This window comes from Aethalodelphis obliquidens, unplaced genomic scaffold (assembly GCF_003676395.1).
Source record: "Aethalodelphis obliquidens isolate GAN/ISIS:26980383/991018 unplaced genomic scaffold, ASM367639v1 scaffold8, whole genome shotgun sequence".
Classification (NCBI taxonomy): domain Eukaryota; kingdom Metazoa; phylum Chordata; class Mammalia; order Artiodactyla; family Delphinidae; genus Aethalodelphis; species Aethalodelphis obliquidens.
The window spans coordinates 28,883,468-28,909,115 of NW_020837952.1; the positions used below are offsets into that span (position 1 = coordinate 28,883,468).

Here is a 25,648-nt window from a genome sequence, read left to right on the forward strand (position 1 = left end):
TAGTGTTTGGCAGAGTAGATAACCAACTACTATTAATGTATGTTGATGTCTGTTTTAATTCCAGCCCCCAGATGCACCTAATTTCAGAGGTTGTGGGTCGAACTGAATTTTATAAGGGGCTTTTTGTAGATTAGAATACAGTCTTTGTAGAATAATAATAGCAGCAGCTCACAGGGCCAAGGTGTTCTTTGCACTAGGTCTCCAGAACGCTCATGTATCTGCAAAGCGGTGTTCTTTGCTTTTTTACACAGTAGATAAATGAACAATTGCAAGGGTTAGAAATGTGGAAGCTCGGGCTCCTCCCCAGACCTACTGAATTAGAACCTTTACATGCCTGATAATGAGATCCCCAGGTGATCTGCATGTATGGGAAACATTGCTCTGGGCACAGATGTTCTACCTAAAATTTATTTCTGCTGGGCGGGGTGGGGGTGGGGACGGCTAGTCCTTGCTGTAAGCTTTTCCCCTGCACCAGTATCACCTGAGACTTTCTAGCCAACACGCGCGCAATTGTTTGGCAACTGCTTTATTGAACCTTAAGAGTTAAGCCTTTAACTCTGCATTTATTCTTCAAAGGTATTTGCATTCAAACAAGGAGGAAAGCTTTTGAGGGAGAGAAACCTTAACACAACCTTAATTGCGGATCTAGTAAGCCATTAAGGGGAGGATCTGAATTCAATCTACTTGGAAAGCCGGCTCCAAGGCTCGTTTGCATTAATCACGTATACCTGGAATCCCATCATAAAGCCACGTGATGACAAAGCCACGTGATGACAAGGCTACAAAGGAAGGCAGTGTTTTAGCAGTATGGTTTAGCAGTGTATTTCCTTCTTTCTTTCTGTATTTTACATTAGATTTCTGTTTCGACATTTTATTTTTTAGCCGTGCTATCAAGACTAATCAGGACCTTCTCCCAGAAACCCCATGGACCCACATTTTCTACAATGATTTTTGGGGGACACTGCTAACCCACAGCGGCAGCCACAAGTCCTACCGGCCGCTCTGCACTCTTTCCTTCCGCCTGAACCATGCCATCGGAGGGCTGAATCCCTGGAGCTACCATCTTGTCAACGTGCTCCTGCATGCGGCGGTCACTGGTCTCTTCACGAGCTTCTCCAAGATCCTGCTTGGGGATGGATACTGGACCTTCATGGCTGGCTTGATGTTTGCCTCTCACCCCATCCACACGGAGGCGGTGGCAGGAATCGTGGGCCGGGCCGATGTGGGGGCCAGTCTCTTCTTCCTCCTCTCCTTGCTCTGCTACATGAAACACTGTTCTACAAGGGGCGCCTCGGCCAGGACCTGGGGCTGGTTCCTGGGGACAGGACTGTGCGCCGGATGCAGCATGCTGTGGAAGGAACAAGGAGTGACGGTCCTGGCAGTTTCAGCCATTTATGACGTCTTTGTCTTTCACAGGCTGAAAATGAAACAGATCTTACCCACCATTTACAAAGTAAGTGATTGTTGGTGCTTGAGCATTGGATTACTGAGTCCTCTCCTTGCTTGGTCCCTTTTCCCCATTTAAAAAGCAAATGTGTTCCTCTTCAAAGAGAATTTAAAGTAAGTTACTTTTTGATCTTCGGAAGGTGGAAGTGTCCTCTCTGACCTTTCCCTACTAACTGGGTGTCAGTCACGGATGATTTTATTTCTCAGGTTTCTTATTTTCATGATTTCCAAGGGGCTAGAAGGACAATTCTGCCTTGTAAAGAATATGCATCTTTATTATTTATTTAGTTTTACTCCTCGATTTCAGCCCAAATTCCCTGTAATCCAATAAATTGCCTCTAAAATGTGTTTGAAAAAAATAACACAGCTGATCATAGAGCTAGATGCTCGACTCTGTCAAGAGGAAATCCTCTGCTATTTGTTAATATTACTTTTCCTGAGCTGACTTTGGGAAACAACCCTCTCTGCAGTGCACTGGGAACTCACATTCTTAAATCATGAGTCATATTCACCTTTCCCTGATGTAGTGTATAAGAACCGAAGAGTCAAAACAGAAAGTGGTTATTGTAAGTTTTGCCCTGAGGCCAATTAAGACCTTTGCTTCAGGGCTTAATATGTGTTCTTCTGTATTCCCTTAGTGGTTGCAAAACGCAATGTCGTCTGAAGGTCAGGGAAGCACTTTCGGATCCCACGTACTTAAAGAGAACTGAGCAGTTTTCTGCTGGTGTGTTTGGGTGGACCAGCAGCTCTTGAGAAACTGCCTCCTTCCCATCTCCCCATCCTCCCTCTCTGGCAATAAACTCACCCTTGCTTTAACTTAAGTATAAAGGCGGAACTTTGCCAGTGTTTGCAGACCTCAGCCATTTTCTAAATCATGGACCACAGCCAGCTCCTCCATCCTTTTGGACACTCTTAAGCAAGGAATTACGGTTTAGGATACTGACCCTGAGAAAGCTGTCAAGTTTTCTAGTTTTTACCACTTTTTTCTCTCAGTTCTTAATTTTACTTAAAATTCAATTGGGAAGAAATTGAAATAAGGAACAAAATTGAGGGAAATGGAAACATTTATTTTATTTTTAAAATATATTTTTAATTTTTGGCTGCGTTGGGTCTTCGTTGCTGTGCGCAGGCTTTCTCTAGTTGCGGCGAGCGGCGGCTACTCTTCGTTGTGGTACATGGGCTTCTCATTGCGGTGGCTTCTCTTTGTTGGGGAGTACGGGCTCTAGGCGCGCGGGCTTCAGTAGTTGTGGCACGCGGGCTCAGTAGTTGTGTCTCGCTGGCTCTAGAGCGCAGACTTAGTAGCTGTGGCACACGGGCTTAGTTGCTCCTCGGCATGTGGGATCTTCCCAGACCAGGGCTCAAACCCGTGTCTCCTGCATCGGCAGGTGGAGTCTTAACCACTGCACCACCAGGGAAGTCCTCGGAAACATTTATTTTTAAATGACTTTTTTTTCTTTTACATAGGAGGCAGAGTAATTACTGCTGTGCCTCTGCTCTGCAGGGAACTCCAGTATCAAGTGCTTAATGAAGTTCTTTTGTGATTTCGGTTAAATGCTGAAACTTTAAAAGAGAACTCTGGTTAGAGTTTGATGCTTTGCAAACAACATATGGTTTGAAAGTCAAGCTTTTAATTTCAAATCAATTTTAATTAGTCTCTCAAGGAAATTTAGGGGAAATAATCTTTTTCTTTCCTTTGAAAACCATGCCATCAACAATAGACAGTTTTCTTGTTTTACTGGAAATACAAATAGAGTAAGTGTAAGTCATGGTCCGTGTCCTATGCAGGGTGAGAACTATTTGCGGATGCAGACTGGGTGTTTTAAGACCTTGTGTTGATAGCTTGTGAAACACTGTGGTTTCTCCTACAGAATTTTCATGTTACCATCTCATGAATTAGGAAATTACCTTGGTATGTCAATTCAGGACTTGCTTTTAGGACCTTTGAAGTTCTCTTCTGAGAAATTTTCAGGTCTGTAAGCCTGTTTTCAAGGATTAAGTTGCTGATTGATCTCCTTACTATAAACATGTCCCATGCAGCATTTGGGACATACTTAGAAGACTATCCTTTGTTCATCTGAAATTAAAATATAACTGGGCATCTCGTATTTTACTTGGCAGCCTTACTCATGCAACTGCTGCTTCAGAAAACGAGACGTGCCACTAGTGCAGGGGAGAAGAACTGTTCTCTCCATCGGAGTTCTTTGGCTGGGCTAATAATCAAATGGCCGTAAGACAGATTAACAGGAGAAAAACAGATTTGGTTTTGTACACACAGGACCCCCTCAGAGACAGGAGAAGCTCCTCAACAGTTAGGCAGTTGAGGTTTCTATGCCATCCTGAGCTAAGGAAAAGGGGGGAGGGGTCTGGAACTTCAGAGGAAGGAAGACGATGCACAGGAAGACAGGACGAGCAAATGTTTGCCATGCCAGGCCAAAGAGTCTTCCTTATGTAAAAAAGTTATCTTTGGTAATAACTCTCTTCCTGGCACAGGCTAACTAAATCCTTTTAGGCATTTCGGAGGGAAGTAAAAACTTCTTCTTGAGTCTGTTGGACCTTAATTGTCTTTCGCTCCGTATAATCCACATGCCAAAGTGGCACATTCTGTGGCAGCCTGCCCCGAACCCCATCACTGTGAAGGAATTCGTAAGAGTAGAGAGTGTGAAGTCCCCCGCACTATGGGAAAGGACTTAATGGCTTTGAATGTTCAGTGTCTTGAGAAGTTTTCAGATGGAAACTTGCCCAGGCTGCCTGGCAGCCACTGCTTGCGGGCGAGGGAAGTGGTCAGGGCAGCAAAACCCTTCATCTGATAGCTGCTATCTCAACTTAGCAGTGAGCTTAATGAGGACATTGGGATAACAGACTTTACAGATCCATAAGGAACCTTGAGACCATCTATGCCAGTCCCCTTGTTTCCAGCTGAGGTGTAGAGAACCAGAGATGTGAAAGTCACCCAGAAAATGGTGGAATCACTAGGACTAGAAGACATATTTGTAACTGTCTAGTGATCTTACACTGTGAAGGTGTGAAGATGAATAAAGTAGTCAGATGACTCCACAGTAGAAAAGAAAATAATAGGCATTGTATCTTAACGTGCACTGGCTGAGTCACTTTGCACTAGTTCAATGACCTGTTTCTTCATGTAGAAATCGAGATAATTAATGTTCTTTCCTAGAGATGTTAGGAAGATTATGTGAAACTGTAGAGTGTTCGTTGTGAACTGGGTGCCCCATATTTGGAAGTCACTTAAGGCACATTAGTTGAAGGGAAAGAAGAAATATCAGTGGAAATGTGATTCTTTATCTCAAAAAAGAGAAGGCCAAAGGATACATTTCTACTAGTCTTTAAACACGCAGTGGTTTGAAAGCACATGAATTAGGAGTCAACTAAAGCTGAAGCATGAATATTTAAGCAAAAACTTTCATTTAGAATTTCATGACTCTGGGGCTTATAAACACTGGCATAGATTACATATGGAAGTTATAGAAAAATTCCATGTTCTGTCTTTAAAATAAATAGATCTCTATGCCTGGGGTGAGTTAGAAGAGACTCTGAAGGAAGTGGATTAAAAGACGTTTCAACCTTAAACGAATAATCGTCTTAAATGTCTTACTAATTAACTCTGCATCGGAGTTATCATAGTTGGCCACATGAAATAAACTTCCCTGCCTTATTAAAACATAACTTATATATAAACAGAAAAATCCAGTGCACAAATGTTTACCTCTATTAGGCAAACTAGAGAACCAGCCAGATACTCAAAAATCTAAAGATGGTGGTCCTACGAGCTGGAAGTTATTAAAACCAGAGGAGCAAGGCTCTCCATTTTTTTTTTTTTTTTTTTTTTTTCCGGTACGCGGGCCTCTCACTGCTGTGGCCTCTCCCGTTGCGGAGCACAGGCTCCGGACGCACAGGCCCAGCGGCCATGGCTCACGGGCCCAGCCGCTCCGTGGCATGTGGGATCCTCCCGGACCGGGGCACGAACCTGTGTCCCCTGCATCGGCAGGCGGACTCTCAACCACTGCGCCACCAGGGAAGCCCAAGGCTCTTCATTTTTATACTTTTGTCCGTAATGTTTTTCTCATAGCAGTCACACTCAGCTTCTCCCTTCACATTTCTTCGGAAACGTCAGAAGTTAGAGGCCTTATCAGATCCAGGCCCCAAAATCAAATGCACACCAGGACCAGGCAGGAGGGCCTGTGGTGAACTAGAGGTTATGCTCTCGCACTCGTACTTCTCTCCATCCCATTATTGCGATAAGAAAATACAGGTTTCAGTTTCGTAGAGGTCAATATTTTTCTAAGACAGACATCTGTATTTTCTATGACATCTCCTGTTATTTATTATTGGTTACTAATTTAAGAACAAATATGCCCTGTTTGGGCCAGACGATATCCTTGGGATGACTGAATCTGGCCAGAAGTCTTGGCTGCCGTTTTTTGACTTCTAAGATTCATGCAAGGGATACCCGTGTCCATATGACATGTAAATTTTTTGTAGTTCTGCAAAAGAAATACGAAAGTTTTTTCTTCGATGAAGTGTTTGAAAAACAGTAGGTACCCAGAAAATCATAGCTATTTTATTTAGTATTTGGTAACCATGTATAGTGTTTATATCTGCCAGGCACTGTTCTGAATATGTCAAAAATATTAACACATTTAACTTATTTAGTAAATGCTTATCAAGAGAGTAATATGACTTATGAAATAATGTGGTTGAATATAATATGAAATAATATAGTTTTCAATAGTTAGGAAGATTTCTAAGAAAACAATATAAAATCTTCAGGAATGTGTATGAACAAAATTAGAGTTCCTAACGATTTTTTTGAAAACTGTTAAATGTTCTAGATCCTCACTTCAGCATCTATTTAATACGTTTCCTACATTATTCTTGGCATCTAGTGCACCATTTGGCACATAGTAGGAACCTAGTAAATTATTGAATTCGCCCTTGTTTAAGATTGACTTTTGAAAAGGATGTGCCTGCAATGGTAAAGTGAAATCCTATACTCTCCCCTTTCTACAGTGAGGATTTCATTACTGGTTAGTGAGTTCTGGAAGGTAGGATTGGAAGAAATTCATGTCAGAAAAATGTTGAAAAATGAGTTTTCTTGACCTCTCACCAAATGATTATTTTAGCCTTTCTTAGATGATTTTCACTTACTTTTTTTTTTTTTTTTTTTGCGGTACGCGGGCCTCTCACTGTTGTGGCCTCTCCCGCTGCGGAGCACAGGCTCCGGATGCACAGGCTCAGGCGCCATGGCTCACAGGCCCAGCCGCTCCGCGCGGCATGTGGGATCCTCCCGGACCAGGGCACGAACCCGTGTCCCCTGCATCGGCAGGCGGACTCTCAACCACTGCGCCACCAGGGAAGCCCCTTCACTTACTTTTTGACAGCATAAAACTAAGTAAGGGGAGTGGGGAACCCTTGAAACACACACTAGCCTTGCAAATAAATGCTAGACTTTTATCTGCCCACAAAATATTTTACAAGTCTCCCATGACCCCAGGAGGTACATGGGTAATAAAATCAGTAAAGGCAACATTTTTCTTACTTACCCAACATCAGTCATTGCTTGCCTAGTGGCCATTTTCTGTGCTTATTTAACATCTGTTAACTGTTTTAATGTGGAAACATCTTTTTCTCCCCCCCCTTTATTAGCCTCATAATCACTTACTCAGTTACAGGTGGGGAAAAAAATTTAAAAAGGAAGGAAATCTGAAAGCGGGTGTAACAATTCTAACTATAGCCCAAAATAATTTGGAAAAATGAAGCCCTTTGAGTTTGATCTTTTTAAAGACTGTCTCTAAAGATGGCTGCATTAATTTTGCTGTGGTTGCTTCCAAGATGTGCATTATCTGGACAGCCTCCTTCAAATAAAATCTTGCGGCTGTATTTCATGTAAACAAGATAAAGAGACTATATTATTAGAGAGGGAAACGGGAGGCATTGCCACTTTCAAAAAACGAGACATCTCTGTCCAGAAATAACTTTATTTTAATGCGAAGCAGGATGTGTTTGATGGAGGTTGCCTTTGTTGAACAAGTTTACCCTTTATCTTGGGTATTATGTAAGCTGGGCTCTACAGCCGGGTGCAGTGATCAGACCCACACTAACAAACAGTCCCATATTTCCAAACCATTTACAGGGTTTATCTTGAGAATGGTTTCTGAGGGTTAGGGCTTATGTTCTGTTGAAGGTTTGGGTTTGTCGCTGTCAGAACACTGAAGACATTAAACGTAGTGCTTCTGTATATCAGACTATTTTGTGTGACTCCCCGTGTACAGAAGAGCCAGCGCATAGCCTGCAGGTATTTGCACATTGAATCCATATGTGTTTTTTTATTTGATTAGCTGCTCGGATGACATTGGTGGAATCTGTTATCATTTATGTCCCTGTCCCTTTTCTTTCTAGACCAGGTTGTGGTTTTACGTAAGATGTGACCCTCATATCCATTGCCTTGAATGAAATAGGATATATTTGCCCTTTCTGGTTGTCTTTAATCACCATCTGTGCCACTCCAAGTAGTGTTCGTGCTTCCTGAGGATTGTCTTTTCCCCCATTTGCCTTACACTTGACTTTGTGAGAATCCAGATATAGCAAGATACTCCGATTCCGATCACAGTATTTCCTCGCATTATTGAAACTGGAGGACTGTTTGTCATGCAGCTACAAATGAATCTGGATTTCCTTCAAGTAAACTTGTTGTAGCATTTAATATTCATGACCTGTAATTCTTTAAAACTTTGAACTGCTGCGAAGACCGCTAACCAGATAACACCACAAATAAAGTCGAGGTTCAGAAATATTTTACAATTCAAAAAGCCAAAGATTAATAGGGTATTTTATTCCTGCAGGTTGGCTTCCTTGCTCAGCTGACTTAAGATGATTCTGTATTCTATTTGTGGTTTAGGTTCTAATTATTTAAATTTGGGAAGCTGATTACCCTTGCAGGTTTCTGTAATACTTGCATTAGAGTGTTAATACCTGGGACAGTGTTCTATTCACAAATTATGATTTTTTTTTAAAGATTCATCTTTGTGCAAGGCATGGTGTTAGGTGATGTGGGGAATCAAAGATGAATCGAAAAAATTCTGCCCTGAAGGACGTTTGAGAGTAGTAGGAAGTGGAGAATAGTGCCTGCCAGTATAGAACTGAAATTCAAGCTGAAGAGTGGTGAGGGCTGGAGGGGAGGCCCTGGGAGCATTAGGGCGGCTTAGAGGAAGGGGAGGTGACTTTCAGCTGAAGTGCCTTCAGCAGCAAAGGTGTGAGAGGAGGACCCCGAAGGATTCTTGGGATATGGGCATTTATAATTGGACAGACGAGGAAGAGTGGAGAGCGGAGCCTGAGCATTACACAGAGGGACGCTCAGAGGAAGTTACTGAGGAGCACTGAGCAGTCCTTTTGTTAAGATACCCAGAGCACCAGGACCTGGAGAGGAAAATGAATCAGGAAAGGTAGACTGAGACAGCTACTGGGTCTAACGATGTCGGGGCCCTTTAAGATGGCTTGTCACCCCGACAATGATGGGAAGTGATGCATGGCTTTCAAATGTGCTAGCCGTTGGACTGGTCCATGGGAGAAGCCCAAGAATGTATAGGCCAGCTCTTCTTGCCTCTTGGAGAACTTTCTTTTCTGTTCTTCCCCTAAACCTTGGGGAGAGAGGGTCCCTTGGGTGATGAGATTAACGACCAGACTCAGGAGTAGAAGTTGTATCTCATTCAGTGAGTGTGTCTCCTATCAGTGTTTATTTCGTTCTTTAGCATTTAAAAGAAAAGCAGTTATTTTCTGAAGGCTAATATTGTCGTACTTTTTTCTCTGTAACATTTGGCATATTATTATATACTCCTAATGAGAAAAACAGGGAGTCCTTAAGGGCTCTTTCCTATGTCCGTTCTTCCAGTATTCCTGAAACGTGTTCAGATATTACTGTGAATGGCCACAAATACAAATCCCTCTTTGTTTTGTACTCTTTCACAAAGGAAGACAGAAAAAAAAAATTTTACAGGACGGAATAAAACACCCTATCAGCACTAAATTTCAACCAGTTAACTGAGTACACTGTCAGTGAAAATGACACGCAAATTGGACCTTGTGATGAATAAATAATGAGTCTCATTGAAATCATCTCTGCTGTTCTCATAACACTGTCTGGGATGCATATTACATCACTTGGCTCAATTTTCGATAACCTGCTGCCTCAGAGGAATCCAATTGACTGACGGGATCTCATGACTATCAGGTTACTCATATTCAGCTGGGTTCTGTCAATTTCACAGAAAATGATGTGGTTTGCACAAATTTGAAATCCATTGTCATTGCCTAGAAGTCAGATTCCTGTCTTAAATGCCTGGAACAATGGAAATGCTAATTTAGTTTTGATTTCTCAAATGAAACTTAAGCTATAGAAAGCCTGATTTCCAGAGTACATTAGAGATTCCTTAAAAGGTGTGAGCAGGGTGGGAGGTGGGTTGGATAAAACTGAATATTAAATCAAATTCTTTGATCATTAGAATATCTGTGATATGTGATACTGTGGTAAAGGTTGCATGGTGTGATGTTTTATTTTTTATATCCAGTTTCATACCTATTGATCACAGTATTCCTTTCTTCAAAAAGGAAAATAAGAAATCAAAAGGGAAGAACAGCACTTTCTGATACAAAAGTCTGCAGTGATTTGGTGCTAGGAAGGTCGATGTGCCCTTGCTCTCAGGGTTTGTCTTTACAGCTCTGCAGCACCCAGATGGCTCCTGTATGCTCTGTTGGTCTGATTACAACTCTTGCATCAAGTGAAATAGCATGAATTCAGAATTTAATACATGTTTCCTCGGTAATTATGGCCTTGATTAGTGAAGTCAGTGTTCCTGTTCCAGAGGACACTTTCTTTCTCCGCATGTTTGTTCATTTCACTTCAGGAAATCAAATAAAATGCAAAGATCATAATGCTTCGCTTTGGTATAATAGGGGAATCTGCAATACCTGCCTTTGGGTATGTGGTTGTCGTTTTGCTTATAATTAATATAAGATTCAAAGAAAACAGCAGGGACAATATGAGAAAAATGAAGGACATGTAAAAACAAATAAATGACTCTTAGCTTTTAGTATATGAAGAAATGGAAGATATATCTAGAATTTCCGTTAATGTATTGCTGAAGATAACTACATACCAAGTACCTTTAATAGTCTTTGATTATATGCAACATCATTTGTGACTGCTTAAAAATAATTAAATTTTATGTATTTAAAAACAGCAGAAAAGAAAAAACCTTAATATTTTAATTTTATGAATTTTGAGTCATTATACCTGTTAGCAGTACCAACCCAACCTTTTGAGGGCATTGTCTTAGTTTTTAATATATAAGACACTGAGTCCCTTCCCCCTATAAAAGGGTGTGTGTGTGTGTGTGTGTGTGTGTGTGTGTGTGTGTGTTTTGTGTTTTCTATCAGAATACATGTTTATGTAATGTACTCGGATTATACCAAAGTTATACATGAATGATTTGAGTGTATTTCCATAATTTTTATGAAATGGAAAGCTCCAAATTACATAGGATTATTTTTTTCTAATTTGAAGGTTCAGGCAAAAATTTGCCAGTTTACATGTTCCATCGAGTGAAGTTTCTTTCTTAAAATCTCATGAAAGGGCTTCCCTTGTGCAGTGGTTGAGAGTCCGCCTGCCGATGCAGGGGACATGGGTTCGTGCCCCGGTCCGGGAAGATCCTACATGCCGCAGAGTGGCTGGACCCGTGAGCCATGGCCTCTGAGCCTGTGCTTCCGGAGCCTGTGCTCCACAACGGGAGAGGCCACAACACTGAGAGGCCTGCGTACCAAAAAAAAAAAAAAAAAAATCTCATGACGTAGTGTGATAAAAAGTTAAATAATCTAATACTATAAAAGCAAGTGATGTTCACTTTGAAGAACGACTTGGTGATTGGCTAGTCTTCTCACGTATAGGTGCAAGTAAGGCTATTTTGGAAAGGCTGTAGGACTGGAACATGCAGGTTTAGATTTAAATGATATGATTTTGGATAAAGTACTAAATGTATTGAACATCAGTTACAGGGTCTGTGAACTAGGAGTATAATATTTGCCTTGCCAAGTTATTGCCAGATATGAATATAGTAGGTGTACACTCTTCAGCCAAGTTCCTCTCTATAGTACTATCATGATCATCAGCATTTTACAGCATTTCCACAGCATTCCAGTAATAGTGAATTGTTTGTCTGTTGTTTTACAGAGCTCTCAATTAGCATAGCTCCGGCTTTTCTAGTGGGATGCAGGGTGAAATGTCAGTCAACTTGTTTGCTATCCTCTTCACCAGTGCTGACAATTTAAAGAATATTGAGAAGAAGACCTTTTTTAAGGATCATTTTTCTGAACAACACGATTTGATCATTTATCTTTTGTTTGATTGAAAATAAGTACACATACTCATTCCTTAATTTTTCTCCGTTGATAATATGTTGCCATCATCTCATACTTTTATAGCCTGATTTTTCCCCTTCAGGCTCAGGATGGTGCTGTTGCTTATATATATGAAAGTGGAGGGGAGCCGGGCCTTTTCTGGTCTGCTCCCCCCCCCCGACCTCCCTGTTTCCTGTATATTTCCTTTTGGTAAGGTTTATAGTAAGGAAGATTAGTTCAGTAGCTGCAATAGCTTGCAGCGTTCAAGTCTCATTCTTTGGAGAAAGAGGAAGCAGTTATCACCTAAGGGTGAATGTGCATCTCTTTCCTCCTCCTATTCTTCCCCAGCCTGGCAGCCAATATTGTGGCAGCTGATTCCAGAATCTTTTATAAGAAACCTTTTCAGGGAAACATTGAGGCTGCTTTTTGCTGCTGTTATTGTTGCTGTTCCACAGTTTAGTTTATTTCCCTACCTCCTAGGGAGAGCAGAGTAAGCAAAAAGTTTTATTTTTAAAGCATTCCTATTTTCTGGCTGCCAAAAAATTTTACGAAATATTTCAGACGTCTTAATAACGTTCAGACCAAATTATTTTTACAGAAACTTAAATCTGGTAACTTGGGCTTGCTGAGAAAAGTCTATAGGTAAAATTAGTTTTTGATTTCAGAAAATTCAGTATTTAAAAATCTGGTTTAATTGGCAGGTAATAACAGGGCTGGGTGGGGGGTGGTGACTAAAGATTAGGAGTCGTTATGGGTTTCCAAACTGGGATGGTCATCAGCCTCTCCTGGGGAAACTGTTTTAAACCAGAGATTATAGCCCCAAACTGGAAGCTACTGAATAATAATATTTTGCTCTGCTTATTTTTCGTTGTTTTTTTTTTTTTTTCTTTTCTTGCGGTACGCGGGCCTCTCACTGCTGTGGCCTCTCCCGTTGCGGAGCACAGGCTCCAGACACGCAGGCTCAGTGGCCATGGCTCACGGGCCCAGCCACTCCACGGCATGTGGGATCTTCTCGGACCGGGGCACGAACCCGTGTCCCCTGCATCGGCAGGCGGACTCTCAACCACTGCGCCACCAGGGAAGCCCCATATTAATTCTTAATAAGTATTATTGAATATTGTTAATTACTAATGATGTTAATGATTAAGAAGGATGGAGTCAGGGGTGAGATACATCTAGATTTTAATCTCGGTACCATCAGTTATTACTTGTGTAAAATTGAGCAGGTGCAGAGTTCTCATGAATAAAATGGAGATTCACCCGCCTATCTCCAAATTCAGGATTAAATAAATTAAATGTGTTTATCTAATATATCTGTCAAGTAGAAGTCCTCAAATAAGTGGTAGCTATTTTTTTTTTTTTTTTTTTTTTTTTTTTTTTTTTGTGGTACGCGGGCCTCTCACTGTTGTGGCTTCTCCCGTTGCGGAGCACAGGCTCCGGATGCGCAGGCTCAGCAGCTATGGCTCATGGGCCCAGCTGCTCAGCGGCATGTGGGATCTTCCCGGACCGGGGCACGAACCCGCGTCTCCTGCATCGGCAGGTGGACTCTCAACCACTGCGCCACCAGGGAAGCCCTTTAGTTTGTTTTTGAGGTGTTGAGGGGGAGCTGGTGGAGAGGTAGCAGGAAAGAAACTACTATTTATTATTTATTTATGGCCGCACCTCACGGTTTGCGGTGCACAACCTTCAGGATCTTAGTTCCCTGACCAGGGATTGAACCCAGGCCCACAGTGGTGAAAGCATCGAGTCCTAACTACTGGACCACCAGGGGATTCCCAAGAAACTCCTTTTTAAAAGTTCCTGCTGTTGTTACCAAACCCAGGTTTGTTTACTTGCCGCTCATAAGCCAGTAATTCAAGAGGCAAGTGTCAGTAGAAAGCAAAGGTGCTCTAATCAGAAAAACTGGCAATCTGGGGAGAAGGTCGACTCGTGTCCAGAGAGCAACTCTGAAGATCCTGCTCAGCCATGGCAGTTTTTATTTATTTATATTTTTAATTTTTATTTTTAATTAAAAAAATTTTTTTCAATTAATTTATTTTTGGCTGCATTGGGTCTCCGTTGCTGCGCACAGGCTTTCTCTAGTTGTGGCGAGCGGGGGCTACTCTTTGTTATGGTGCGTGGGCTTCTCAATGCTGTGGTTTCTCTTGTTGTGGAGCACAGGCTCTATGTGCATGGACTTCAGTAGTTGTGGCACGTGGGCTCAGTAGTTGTGGCTCACGGGCTCTAGAGTGCAGGCTCAGTAGTTGTGGTGCACGGGCTTAGTTGCTCCGCGGCATGTGGGATCTTCCCGGACCAGGGTTCGAACCCATGTCCCCTGCATTGGCAGGCGGATTCTTAACCACTGCACCACTGGGGAAGCCCAATGGCAGTTTTTAAAGGGAAAAAATGGGTGAGTGGGGGAGAATCTCAGTGAATCGTCAAGGCAGGATGTTGGGTTCTGCATCATTCTTCATAGTGTGCAGACTGGGTGGCTGTCTCTTCAGATGTTACCTTGCACGTGTGATCTATCTGCAGGATTGCTAAGGGAGCTATTGCGGGTAGAGAGCTAGTCATTTTTTAACATATTAATTCTTCATTCTTCTTTTTAACTAGGAAAAAAATCAACAGGTTAGACAGGGCATGGTGTGCATTCAGGAGAGCATAAGTCAGGGGTTAGTTTCAATTGCTTACTGATCTCATTCCTATAATTAGATTCTTTTACTGTTAAGAGGGGAACAGAAATGGGCAAACAGGAAAAGGGCAAAAGAGCTGATTTCACTGTGATTTTGATGAATAGCTTGGTTTGGGACCCACTGGTGCACATCGAGAATCTGATACCCCATACAATATTATTAAACATTATAAGATATTCATAAAGACACAAGATTTTGTGGCTGGAGAAGGATATTAGAAATTACGTATCCATATGCTACCCCATCTCTTTTCACAGAATTTGGGGCCCACAGAAATTAGTCACAGGATAAGTCAAGCATAGAGTTGGCATGGTACCTCGTCCTCCAGGTCCAGTGCGTTTACCACTGTGCACATTGCTTCCCTGCCTTTAATTTATAAAAAACTTGTTACTATGGAAATACTTTTCTATTTGCCACTTTAGACTAGAGACTTGTAATGGACTGCTATGTACCATCCCTCAAGTATGTCATTAATTAAGACTCTGCGCTTCTTATTTCACCCTAGGTTCTTTCTCTTTTGCTGTGTTAATAATTCCAGGGCACCTTTTGAAATTTTGAGTTGGTTTGTGTTTTGGTATTGTTTTCCTCCCCGCCAGGCCCATCTTTTTCCTATCCCTGCCCCTTCCTCCCCTACCCCCCTGAACTAGCTTCACTTAAGGGCTCAGATATTTTCCTTTTGCTATTTTAGGGCTCCAGCTTGATTTAAGCTTGCTTTCAATAGGAACACATACTTTTGTAGCTACCAGAAGCTGAACACAAAGTGACTAAAATCAGAGTGTTTTTCTTCCTGATTTGGTTAATTTCCTTTACTAACAGGATATTATGTTTGGAATAGGTTACCCCTCAATAGAGGGATCTTCTCTTTGAGGATGCTGAGTCTGAGGTTGGTCTAGAGGTGGAGAAGTAATAAGTACTGGGGCACCTCCTTTTTGACACCCTCTTCCAACTCTACAAGGTACCATGGCTCAAACTTGGAGAAGAAAAGTTTTAGGCATTAGCAGTAGCCTCATCAGCTTGGTGTATCATCGTTCACCCTGGTGCTTGCAATTCCAGGAGTGTGGTGGACACCACTTGTGTCTTAAAGATGCTTAAAGTTTCTTCTGACCATATGATATGACTTTAGTTTCTCACTGTTGGGTGAATATTCGAATGAGTGACAAACCTAATGTCAAAAGTGAGGATGGTTCCAAAAATGAAGGTAAAATTGCCAGAAAGGAGAAAATACAGAGGTGCCAATTGAAAAATGGGCAGGCTGAGTGAGAAAAGGGCTGAATTTAAGCTGTCAAAGCAACAGCCGAAAGTTTCTGGTTCTTGGACAGGGTAATTTGTAGTCTTTGATTCTTTTGCATTCTGCAGTATAATCTTCTCCATGGCTCTGCTGACTTCCATATTCTTTAAAGAGGAAGAGAAATACCCAGTTTGAATTCATTAGCCTTCATTTGCATATACACAGAGCTGGTGGTAATTACGATAACAACCACCATTGATCAAGGCTTACCGTGGTGTGCTAGCAAAGTGTCTTCTGTGCATTTCTTTGTTCGATTCTATGAGAGTAGGTATTATTAACCTCATTTACAGATGAGGAAACTAAGGTTTATAGGAGTGAAATAATTTGCCCAAGGATTCAGAGAGTGCCTGGGGGAGAAGGGATCTCCTTCCAAAGTTTTGACACCAAAGCTCATGGTCTTTCCATTATACTGTTTTTGTACAAGTTTGGTGAAAATGGAAGATGCAAATAGGATGATGAAAGAATCAACCGCTTTCGTATTACTTGGTCTTAGGACCAAGGCTGTTTACCTGGAATAGCTTTAAAAACAAATAACCTGCACTTCCACATGCAATAGCTGATTTTATGTGTGCTAGAAATACAAAGATGGATAATATATTATCCCAGTCCCTAGGAAGTATAAGACGTGTGCAAATTATATGACTTTGCCTTAATGCTAATAGAATTTCATATAAAGTGCACACGTGCCTGACAAATTTATTTAGTCTGGTGAGGGAAGAGTCTTGAGTGACAGAAAAGCAGTGGCATCTCAGTAGCTCTGCTCATCCAAGATTTTGTTCTGTTCTTAACTGTTTTTAGAAACATTTCATGTGGGTGCGTTTAACTTGGGTTCAGAGTCAACTTCCATTTTTTTTCTCCCTCAATACCTGTCATGTGACTAGAAGTTTGCTAGATGCTTTCTTATTTTTTCATTTTTTGAAAAATAGGTACTGAGTGTCTTCTAGGTATGAGGCACCTTTCTAGATGTCGAGGGTAAAGCAGTTAAGAAAACAGACAAAATTTCTGTTCTCTTGGAATTTACATTTGTTTTCTAATTTAACTGTCACGGTGACCCTGTGGGGTCATTATTTGTACCCATTTTACAAGAGATTGAGTGAATTCCCCCTAATTGATGAGCAATGCAGTGAAGCTGGACTTCAAAGACAGTGCTAATTGTAAATCCAGTGATCATTTCCAGTGCAGCACATTATCTTTCCTTTGAGTTCCTTCAAGTAAAATGTGGCCTGATTATTTAAGGTATTATATGAGTAATACTGATTTTGTGTGTGTGTGTGTGTGTGTGTGTGTGTGTAGTTGGTTTAGAAGCCTCCTTTAGAACAAGGGCTGGATACTCTTTTTCTTTTGCATCTTCCTGTCCCAGAAGAGAAATAGTCATTGAGTATTCTGAGCTTGATCATCAACATCCCATTGGCTTGCAAGGGCATAGCATGTCCGCCATGGCTTTGTCCTACACTGAACAGATTTAAAAGAGAGGCCTTGTACGTACCTCCTTTGAGGTTGGACTGGGTTAGATTTGCTTCTGAAGCTCCTTATAGCTCCTCTCCCTCCTCTGAAATGCATGGTGTTTCTCAAAAGCGTGCAAAAAAGAATTATCTGGAGTCAGTTCACAGTGAAACATTTGGTTTGGCTCCGAATTTCATATTGCCGCATCACTGCTAATCAACCTTATTAACTTATTTACGCGTATAGGCGATGCATTCCTAGTGGCTTTATAAAAGAAAAGATGAGTCTGTGATACAGAGGTGGTTTTATAATTCAGGTTAAAAACTTTTTCCTGTAAATTTCATTAAAATTATAAAACAGCTTAGAATAACTAGCAATGTTGTGATGCCAACAGGTGCCTATGTGTCTTAGTGGGTCCTACCCTGCACAGGATGTCAGGTCTTGTTGGACGAGGATCGTAAAGAGTGTTTTTGGAATCTGAGCTTTCCTCTATTTCTATAAAAAAGGGCTCTAAGTTCCCTGATGCAATACCCATAACCTTTGAGGCCAGATGTAATTCTGTTTTTTTAAAAAATTATTTGGAAGTAATGGTGCATAAACTCTGTATTAGATAACACCCCCAACATGGCAGCATTTCAAAGTAAGAAACTTTTAGTATTTCTGAAGGGAAATATATGAATATTTACAATAAATGGCATAAAGACTGTAAATAGCCTCATGTCAGTTCACGTTGGGCTTTTTTTTGTATTTTTTGACAGTTTTATTGAGCTACATTTCGCATGTCATAAAATTGGTCTATTTAAAGTGTATAGATTATGTTGGTTTTGAGTGTGTTTACCAAGTTTTTGCAACTGTCACCAAAATCTTAATTCCATATTTTGAAATTAAGAATGAGGGAGTTTGCTGGTGGCGCAGTGGTTGAGAGTCCGCCTGCCGATGCAGGGGATACGGGTTCGTGCTCCGGTTCGGGAGGATCCCACATGCCGCGGAGCGGCTGGGCCCGTGAGCCATGGCCGCTGAGCCTGCGCGTCCGGAGCCTGCGCTCCGCAACGGGAGAGGCCACAGCGGTGAGAGGCCCGCGTACCGCAAAAAAAAAAAAAAAAAAAGAATGAGGGAGTTTGGACCTGTAGTTACTGTTTTTAAAAGATGTAGGGTTGTTGTTGTTTTCCCTTTTTTTTAAAAAAAATTTTTCACGTTTAATAAGATCTGTAGAAAAAAGTTCTGACCTCAGTCCATGTAGTTGGTTAAAGTCTGACTGAGACTCCTGCCTGTTTTCACTGGTGTCTTTAATATGCTTGCCTGTCTTATTTACTGTTTAACAAATTGGTTACGGAGTTTGGGTAATCAAGGTATCTTCCTTGGGGTTATGTTTAGGTCAGAATGCTTAGATCCTTATTTTGTTTTTCAAAATTATGATAAATTGTAGGCCCCTACATAAATGCAATTTTCTGCAGTAAGAATCTGATATCAGTATTTGATTGCTTTCTTGACTGTGTGTTTTGTACATGCAGCCCTTGGTTCTTGAATGAGTAACAACGGCTTATCATGTAAATAGGAATTGAGATACTTCTAAGTCTTTTCCATATATTTGCCTCTCAGTGTGTATTACATATGTCTTACACATGCAGAAGTAATTGTGTTCTATTTAAGTGCATGTTATTGACTTTTTTTAGCTGTGACCAGGGGTTTTATCAAAGTGTAAAGGTGCTTTTAAAATCTAAGATAGATCCAATTCCGTACCTTTACTTTTTTTAAAAAAAGGAAGCATATTTTTAGACAAACTAAACATATTTAAAGATGGAACAGAATTTGGAGTATTTCTTTACCCCTTTAAAGAAATGGCCACCCTAAAATATGTCCCAGCTTATTTCCTAGAGGTAGATTTACTTCTGAGCAGCTTTAAAAGAGAAATAACATCAAGCTAATTATGGGAGAACGATTCTATAAAAATTTAATATGCCATTAAGACATTTGCTGATTTACATCAGACTTAACATAAAGGTTGTTTGAAGCTACACCTTTGCATTCTGCTGGTGGCCTTTTTCTGGGTTAATTACATGCGAGCCTCTGAAAAATGTTAGACATTTGAGAGAAGTTGTGATTTCAGAGAAAAGGGAACACACTGTGAAAAGTATGGCCATGTGGCATAATGACATAAATCCTGCAGTTCTAATCAGGAGGCCTGGGTTCTCACAGTTTCTGCCACTACCTGCTTGTGTAATTGTGGACAAGTCATTTAACCTTTCCAGGGGTTATTTTCCTAATATGGGAGTTTCTGGAGATGCTTCAAGAACCAAATTATATCATACTATTTTTAATCATAATTTAAAAAATAATTTTATTGCTAATCTTTTTTTAGTAAAATCATAACTTTCTCTGTCTTTGAAATAATCTGATTGGAAAAATGGAATTATTATGCAGATATTAAGTTCTTCATTCATTGCCAGAACAGAAGATTAGATCCCAAGTACTTATAATAATATTTTTTGAGGACCAAGCATTTATTGCAAACTGAAGTGGGCTCTATGTTTTGTTTCACCTTTCAGAGGAATCTATTTGTATTAAAATATCTTCATATCTCCCTTTTATCATGATGATTTGAAGTTATTTTTTTCATTATCTTCTAAACTCAAATACAGTTAACACTTGGTTTTCTGAAATGGATTCTCCTAGAAGTCCATCATACTTTCTAGTTCTTAATTCCCTATTCTCGTCCACATAATTGTTTCCTTATGTCATTTCACATGAGCAGTACTGTCATTTTAGGCCCGGAATTAGAAATTGGCTTTGATCCTTTTTTCCATGCAAGAAAAAGAGCATGTTTTCTTGAAATAACAAATTGAATTTGCTATTCTCTATAGGGAAATTTTAAAAGAAAAAAAAAAAAAAACTAAAAGAAATAATATTGTCGAGTGTCAAACAGTGATCTAGGGGCTTCCCTGGTGGCGCAGTGGTTGAGAGTCCACCTGCCGATGCAGGGGACACGGGTTCGTGCCCCGGTCCGGGAGGATCCCACATGCCGCGGAGCGGCTGGGCCCATGAGCCATGGGCCTGCGCGTCCAGAGCCTGTCCGCAAAGGGAGAGGCCACAACAGTGAGAGGCCCGCGTACTGCAAATAAACAAACAAACAAACAGTGATCTAGACTGAGAGCTTGCCATATTGTATTCTCTGTCTCAGAGGTCAGCAAACATTCAGCGTCAAGGGCCAGATAGTAAATATTTTCCGTCATTTGGACTCCATGACAACAGTTCAGCTCTGCTGGATTACTGCAAACAACTGGATGTTCTGTGTTTTAGTAAAACTTCATCTGAAAAGCAGGTGTGCACTAGATTTGGCCAGTAGGCTCTAGTTTGCAGACTTTATCTAGAACCTTAGCTGATACACACACCCATGTGATTTAAATCATACAGGCTCTCCAGAGAGACTCTTATCCAATTTCGGGATAATATCTTTATAGTGGTATCATTCATTCAATTTCCTACAAGTCACATACATTATACAAAGGAATTTCACATTCATTTTTATTTTTATCTGGATCTTTAATACTTCTCTCAAGAGGATATTAATCTTCTTCCTTTATAGTGGAGGAAATCTAGAGTGGTGAAGTTTGCCTGAGGTGACCCTGAGAAGACAAATCCTCTCTTTTCCTGTTCTGTATTTTATCCAAGTACCAGAGAGCTCACGGAGCAGATATCTCCTGTCCTGCTTTGTGTTCGTGGGCTCTCCTTTACCCTATATTTTGAAAGTAAATTCAAGTCCAAATTTAGCACTCTTGACTATTCTCTGGACACCAAATTCATTCAAATTAATCATGCAAAGTAAACTTTGGTAACAATTCTCCCCTAAAGGAAGCCCAAGTAAGCAGAAGGTGGTTTCCAAGAATAACCAGCTCTAGAAGTTCATAGCAGCTGTAAAAATATATCTTCAGTAGAAATTTAGCTTGTAATATAAGGGTACTTGAATTTTTCTTTTTCTGCATCTTCCTTAATTTTTTTTTTTGCAAATTATTTAGAAAGAGATGTTGAGGATATTTATTTATTGCTCTTAATACAAAGGTCAAGCGCTTTTATTGTGAAGGGGAGCTGTCACTGGAAGAAAATTGAGAAGTAAATACCGGTTTCATAATTTTTTTTCTTGGCTGGTGTTGTTACTGGTGGTAGTGGAGTGATGGTGTATGTCTTACTGTGTTTACGTCCCTAGCAGATAAGAAGTTATTTGCTTTGGCAGTGATTTTTTTTTTTTAAATAACTTGGTGATCGATGTGTTGGTGCCTGTGACATAGTTCAGTTGGGCGGTAGTGGAATGTTTGACAATGTTATATTTACTGTGTTATATAATTCTCTCATCCCGTCTTTTAGAAAACTGGCCATTTCCTTCTGTCTAAGTGAGGAGCACTTGGGGCAATCAAACATCATTAGAAGTATTGGTTGAGAATTTTAAAAATCCAAGATAACTAAATCTGTAAGGATCCGTGTGAATTTGGCAACTCTTTTCTTTTCTTTCGAACTCATCAAGCCCAAATCTCCAGTTCTGAATGTTCTGTAAATACATTCTGATAAGTAACGTTTAATTGTTCTTTTTGAGTGCAATGTTACATTTGGCCCTTTTCGAGTTTATTTCAGATTTTTTGGCGATGATTTGTAATATTTTCGTCCCTATCTTAATGAGGCAGCTGGTTGCATGAGAGAATGGATAAATAAAGCCTGCTGTTTTAATAGTGCCCTGACCTGGACATTCTGATCCTACCTCTTTGTGTCTCAGTACACCTCAAATCTAGGGTTTTTTTGATGATTGAATGAGTTACTATGTAGAAATCTCTGAATGCCTAGCACACACTAAGTGCTCCATCAATGTTAGCTGGTTTTATTTTTATCCGTTTTGAGATGGTTACTCTTCTCTGCAAATTGGCTAATTTTAAAGTATGTGCCATAAGAACATATGTATGGTTTTTCCTGTTATTTTTTTTAATATATTTTTTTAGAAGTCAGAGTTCATTAGAGAATTGCAGTAAATGTGAATATTCTGATACTATTATCTAACATTGCAAAGATGTTAGTCCATTTTTATATTCATCATTTGCTAAATTTTGTTATTCTCTATGTATGACACTAAACTAGGAAGTGACTGCATTTTCAACAGGAATGTTTAGAAATGAGATTAAAAATAGCTTCCTCCCTAGGACCATAGTCTCCCATCACTGGGAGGTATGCAGTTACCTAGAAGTTGCTCACATCCCACAATAGCATCCTTTTGAAGGAACTAACATTGCTGTTTCAAGAATATCCCTCCCTCATACCTGTAATGCCTTACGTTTGTCCAGTGTTATATTTTTTTTTTACAAGCCTTCCTAATACTACAGATCACTTCCTGAAGACCTCAGAAAGGGAAGTGGATATTTTAAGGCCCTTCATTTAGAGCTGATGATGCCCAGAGGTTTTTTTGTAATTTGATTACTTGTCATCTTGTTTAGGTGAACTTACAAATCTAATGATTAAACGTCTTGTCTTCCTGACTCCTTTTCTCCCTGCCTCCTTCTCTCTGTCTCTCCCTCTCCTTTTTCCTTTTCTTTAAGACACGATATTCTTCTCCTATTCTTCATTGATTAAAAAGAGCCCTAAAGATTAGGAACTTGACCTGGCTTCATGTTTCAAATATATTTTAAAAACATTTGAACTTTTTTCTACAGTAAGGAAGACAGGCCTTATTAGCTACTGGGACCTTTAAATGCTTTACCATTGTTCTGACTCCTGAGTTAATATAGTACCCACCAGGAAAAATAAATGGTTTGTTAAAGAAGGTATGGACAACGACATAAATATGTAAGTTAAAGAAATGAGGAGCTGCATTCTTACCTAGCCATGTAGACTTCAAAAAATCCTGGGGTAAAGAATCCCCTCTCCGTATTGTCCTTTATAGATATGTAGACTAGAGAGATCAGATTGGACAGTTCGATCATTGTATCAAGATTCTGGTGTATCTAATACTGCACTCATATCTGCCCTGCAGCTCCCTTCAAGACTGCTGTCTTGGTTCATTGTTCTTTTGTTCATTCAGTCAGTCATTTACTCAATCACTCACATGCCCATTCATCCATCTAGTGTTGAGTGACTGCCCTGTGCCAGGTGTTGGTCTAGTTGCTGTGGATAGTTTTCTTCAGTGAAGAAAACAGACAAATCCCTGTCCTCTAGGAGCTTGTATTCCTGTGGGAGCAGTGACACTTATTTCTGAAGAGTGTGATAATCATTAAGATTATATATGCTTAGTGTCACTTCGGGCCTTAACAACTTAGACTTGACCTTTACAAAATATCTTTCATATATGGTACAAATTTGTAAGACTAGAGAACTTTGAGAAGTCAGGGATTAATGTAGCCAGGAGAAGTTGGGGATGTCTTGTGGAAGAACTGGAATTTAAACTGGAGGTGATGGAGAACATTTAAGATAGTGTAGACATTTAAGACAGTAGGTAGATGGATACAAATTTGTTTAATGAGACTGATACCTGGGGGAATTTTGAAGTTTTGAACAAACGAAAAAAGAGATCAGTATTACTTAGGGAGGGAGGAGTCAAGATGGTGGTGTGGGAAGATGTGGAGTTAGTGTCTCCCCACAACTAGGGCACCTGCTGGCCGCTGGTGGGGGACTCTGACCCCCAAGGAGACAGGAGGAACCCCAGAGTGAACTGGTAGGACAGAGGGGGACTGAGGGGGGAGGGAAAGTGGAGGCCAGACAAGATCAGTGCCCCCGAGGGGGGAGAGATCAGGAGAGGTAGGTGGGAGGGACTCTCCAGGAAGAGTGGGAGAGGAGTGGAAGGCAATTGCCTTGGCCCACTTGGGCCCAGGGAGCCTGCTGAGCTCCCAGGCTGATACCCTGCCCTCCAAACCCCCCTCCAGGCCACATGGGTCCTCGAGGGCATAGGAGGGAGGCCAGGGATATCAGGAGGGGCCCTCTGGGAGGAGTGGGAGAGGAACAAAGGGCTATTGCCCCTCCCACTCGGGCACAGGGAGCCTGCTGAGCTCCCAGGCCGGTCCCCTGCCCTCCAAGGCCCCTTCTTGCCCGACCCCTCAGCTGCATTGGTCCTGGGAGCATAGGAGGGAGTCCAGGAGAGGCAGGCCGGAGGGGCTTTCCCAGACACCAGACTGGAGGAGCAGGAGAGGAGAGGAGGGCGTTTGCCCCACCCACTCGAGCCCAGGAAGTCTGCTAGGCTCCCAGGTGAGGTCCCCTGCCCTCTGAGACCAGGGGTAGGAGGCATGCTGGGGCCCCTTCTGTTCCTTGAGGCTAAGCCCCAACTCCACAGCCCCCAGGGCCTTTTCCAGCCCTGTGGGTCCTGAGCATTGGCCCCGCCCACCACCCAAACCTCACCCTTAATTAGGCCCGTCTCTCCACAGCCAAGGCCTCCCCCTCCCCCCACCATGCTCTTTTCTTTTTTTTTTTCCCCACTCCTCCTCTTTTTTAGTATTGTGCTACTGACGTATCTTCCGGTTGTTGATTTATCTATATTTTTATTTTCATATTCTTGCTAACATATTGGTTAGTTTACTAGTCTAATTTTATTTTTTACTTTGTTATTGTTCTCTCTCTTTTTTTGGCCACCCCATGCGGCTTGTGGGATTTGCGAGCCCAGGGTCAGGCAGAAGCTCTTGCCATGGGATCTCTGAGTCCGAAACACTGGACTAACAGAGAACCTCAGACCCTAGGGAATATTCATCGGAGTGAGGTCTCACAGAGTTCCTCATCTCAGCACCAAGACCCAGCTCTACCCAATAGCCTACAGACTCCACTGTTGGAAGCCTCAAGCCAAACAACCAGTAAAACAGGAACACAATCCCACTCATTAAAAAAAATAAAAAAATGAGATGCCAAAATATATGTCACAGATGAAGGAGCAAGGTAAAAACCTACAAGACCAAATAAATGAAGAGGAAATAGGCAATCGACCTGAAAAAGAATTCAGAGTAATGATAGTAAAGATGATACAGAATCTCAGAAATAGAATGGAAGCATGGATTGAGAAAATACAAGAAATCTTTAACAAAGATCTAGAAGAACTGAAGAACAAACAAACAGAGATGAACAACACAATCACTGAAATGAAAAACACACTAGAAGGAATCAATAACAGAATAACTGAGGCAGAAGAACGAATAAGTGAGCTGGAAGACAAAATGGTGGAAATAACTGCCGAGGAGCAGAATAAAGAAAAAAGAATGAAGAGAATTGAAGACAATCTCAGAGACCACTGGGACAACACTAAATGCACCAACATTCAAATTACAGGGGTCCCAGAAGAAGAAGAAATAAAGAAAGGGTCTGAGAAAATATTTGAAGAGATTATAGTGGAAAACTTCCCTAACACGGGAAAGGAAATAGTCACCCAAGTCCAGGAAGCACAGAG

General features: G+C 41.1%; 1 protein-coding gene across 2 annotated transcripts in view; it reads left to right on the top strand.

The window, feature by feature from the left end:
• Positions 1-25,648, top strand: part of TMTC2 (transmembrane O-mannosyltransferase targeting cadherins 2) — a 429,464-nt gene that overhangs the window by 163,961 nt on the left and 239,855 nt on the right. For both annotated transcript variants that reach the window (XM_027107120.1, XM_027107119.1), the window contains exon 2: positions 883-1,453. In XM_027107120.1, coding sequence (XP_026962921.1) covers positions 883-1,453 — 571 coding nt within the window. The remainder of the gene's footprint in view (positions 1-882; positions 1,454-25,648) is intronic.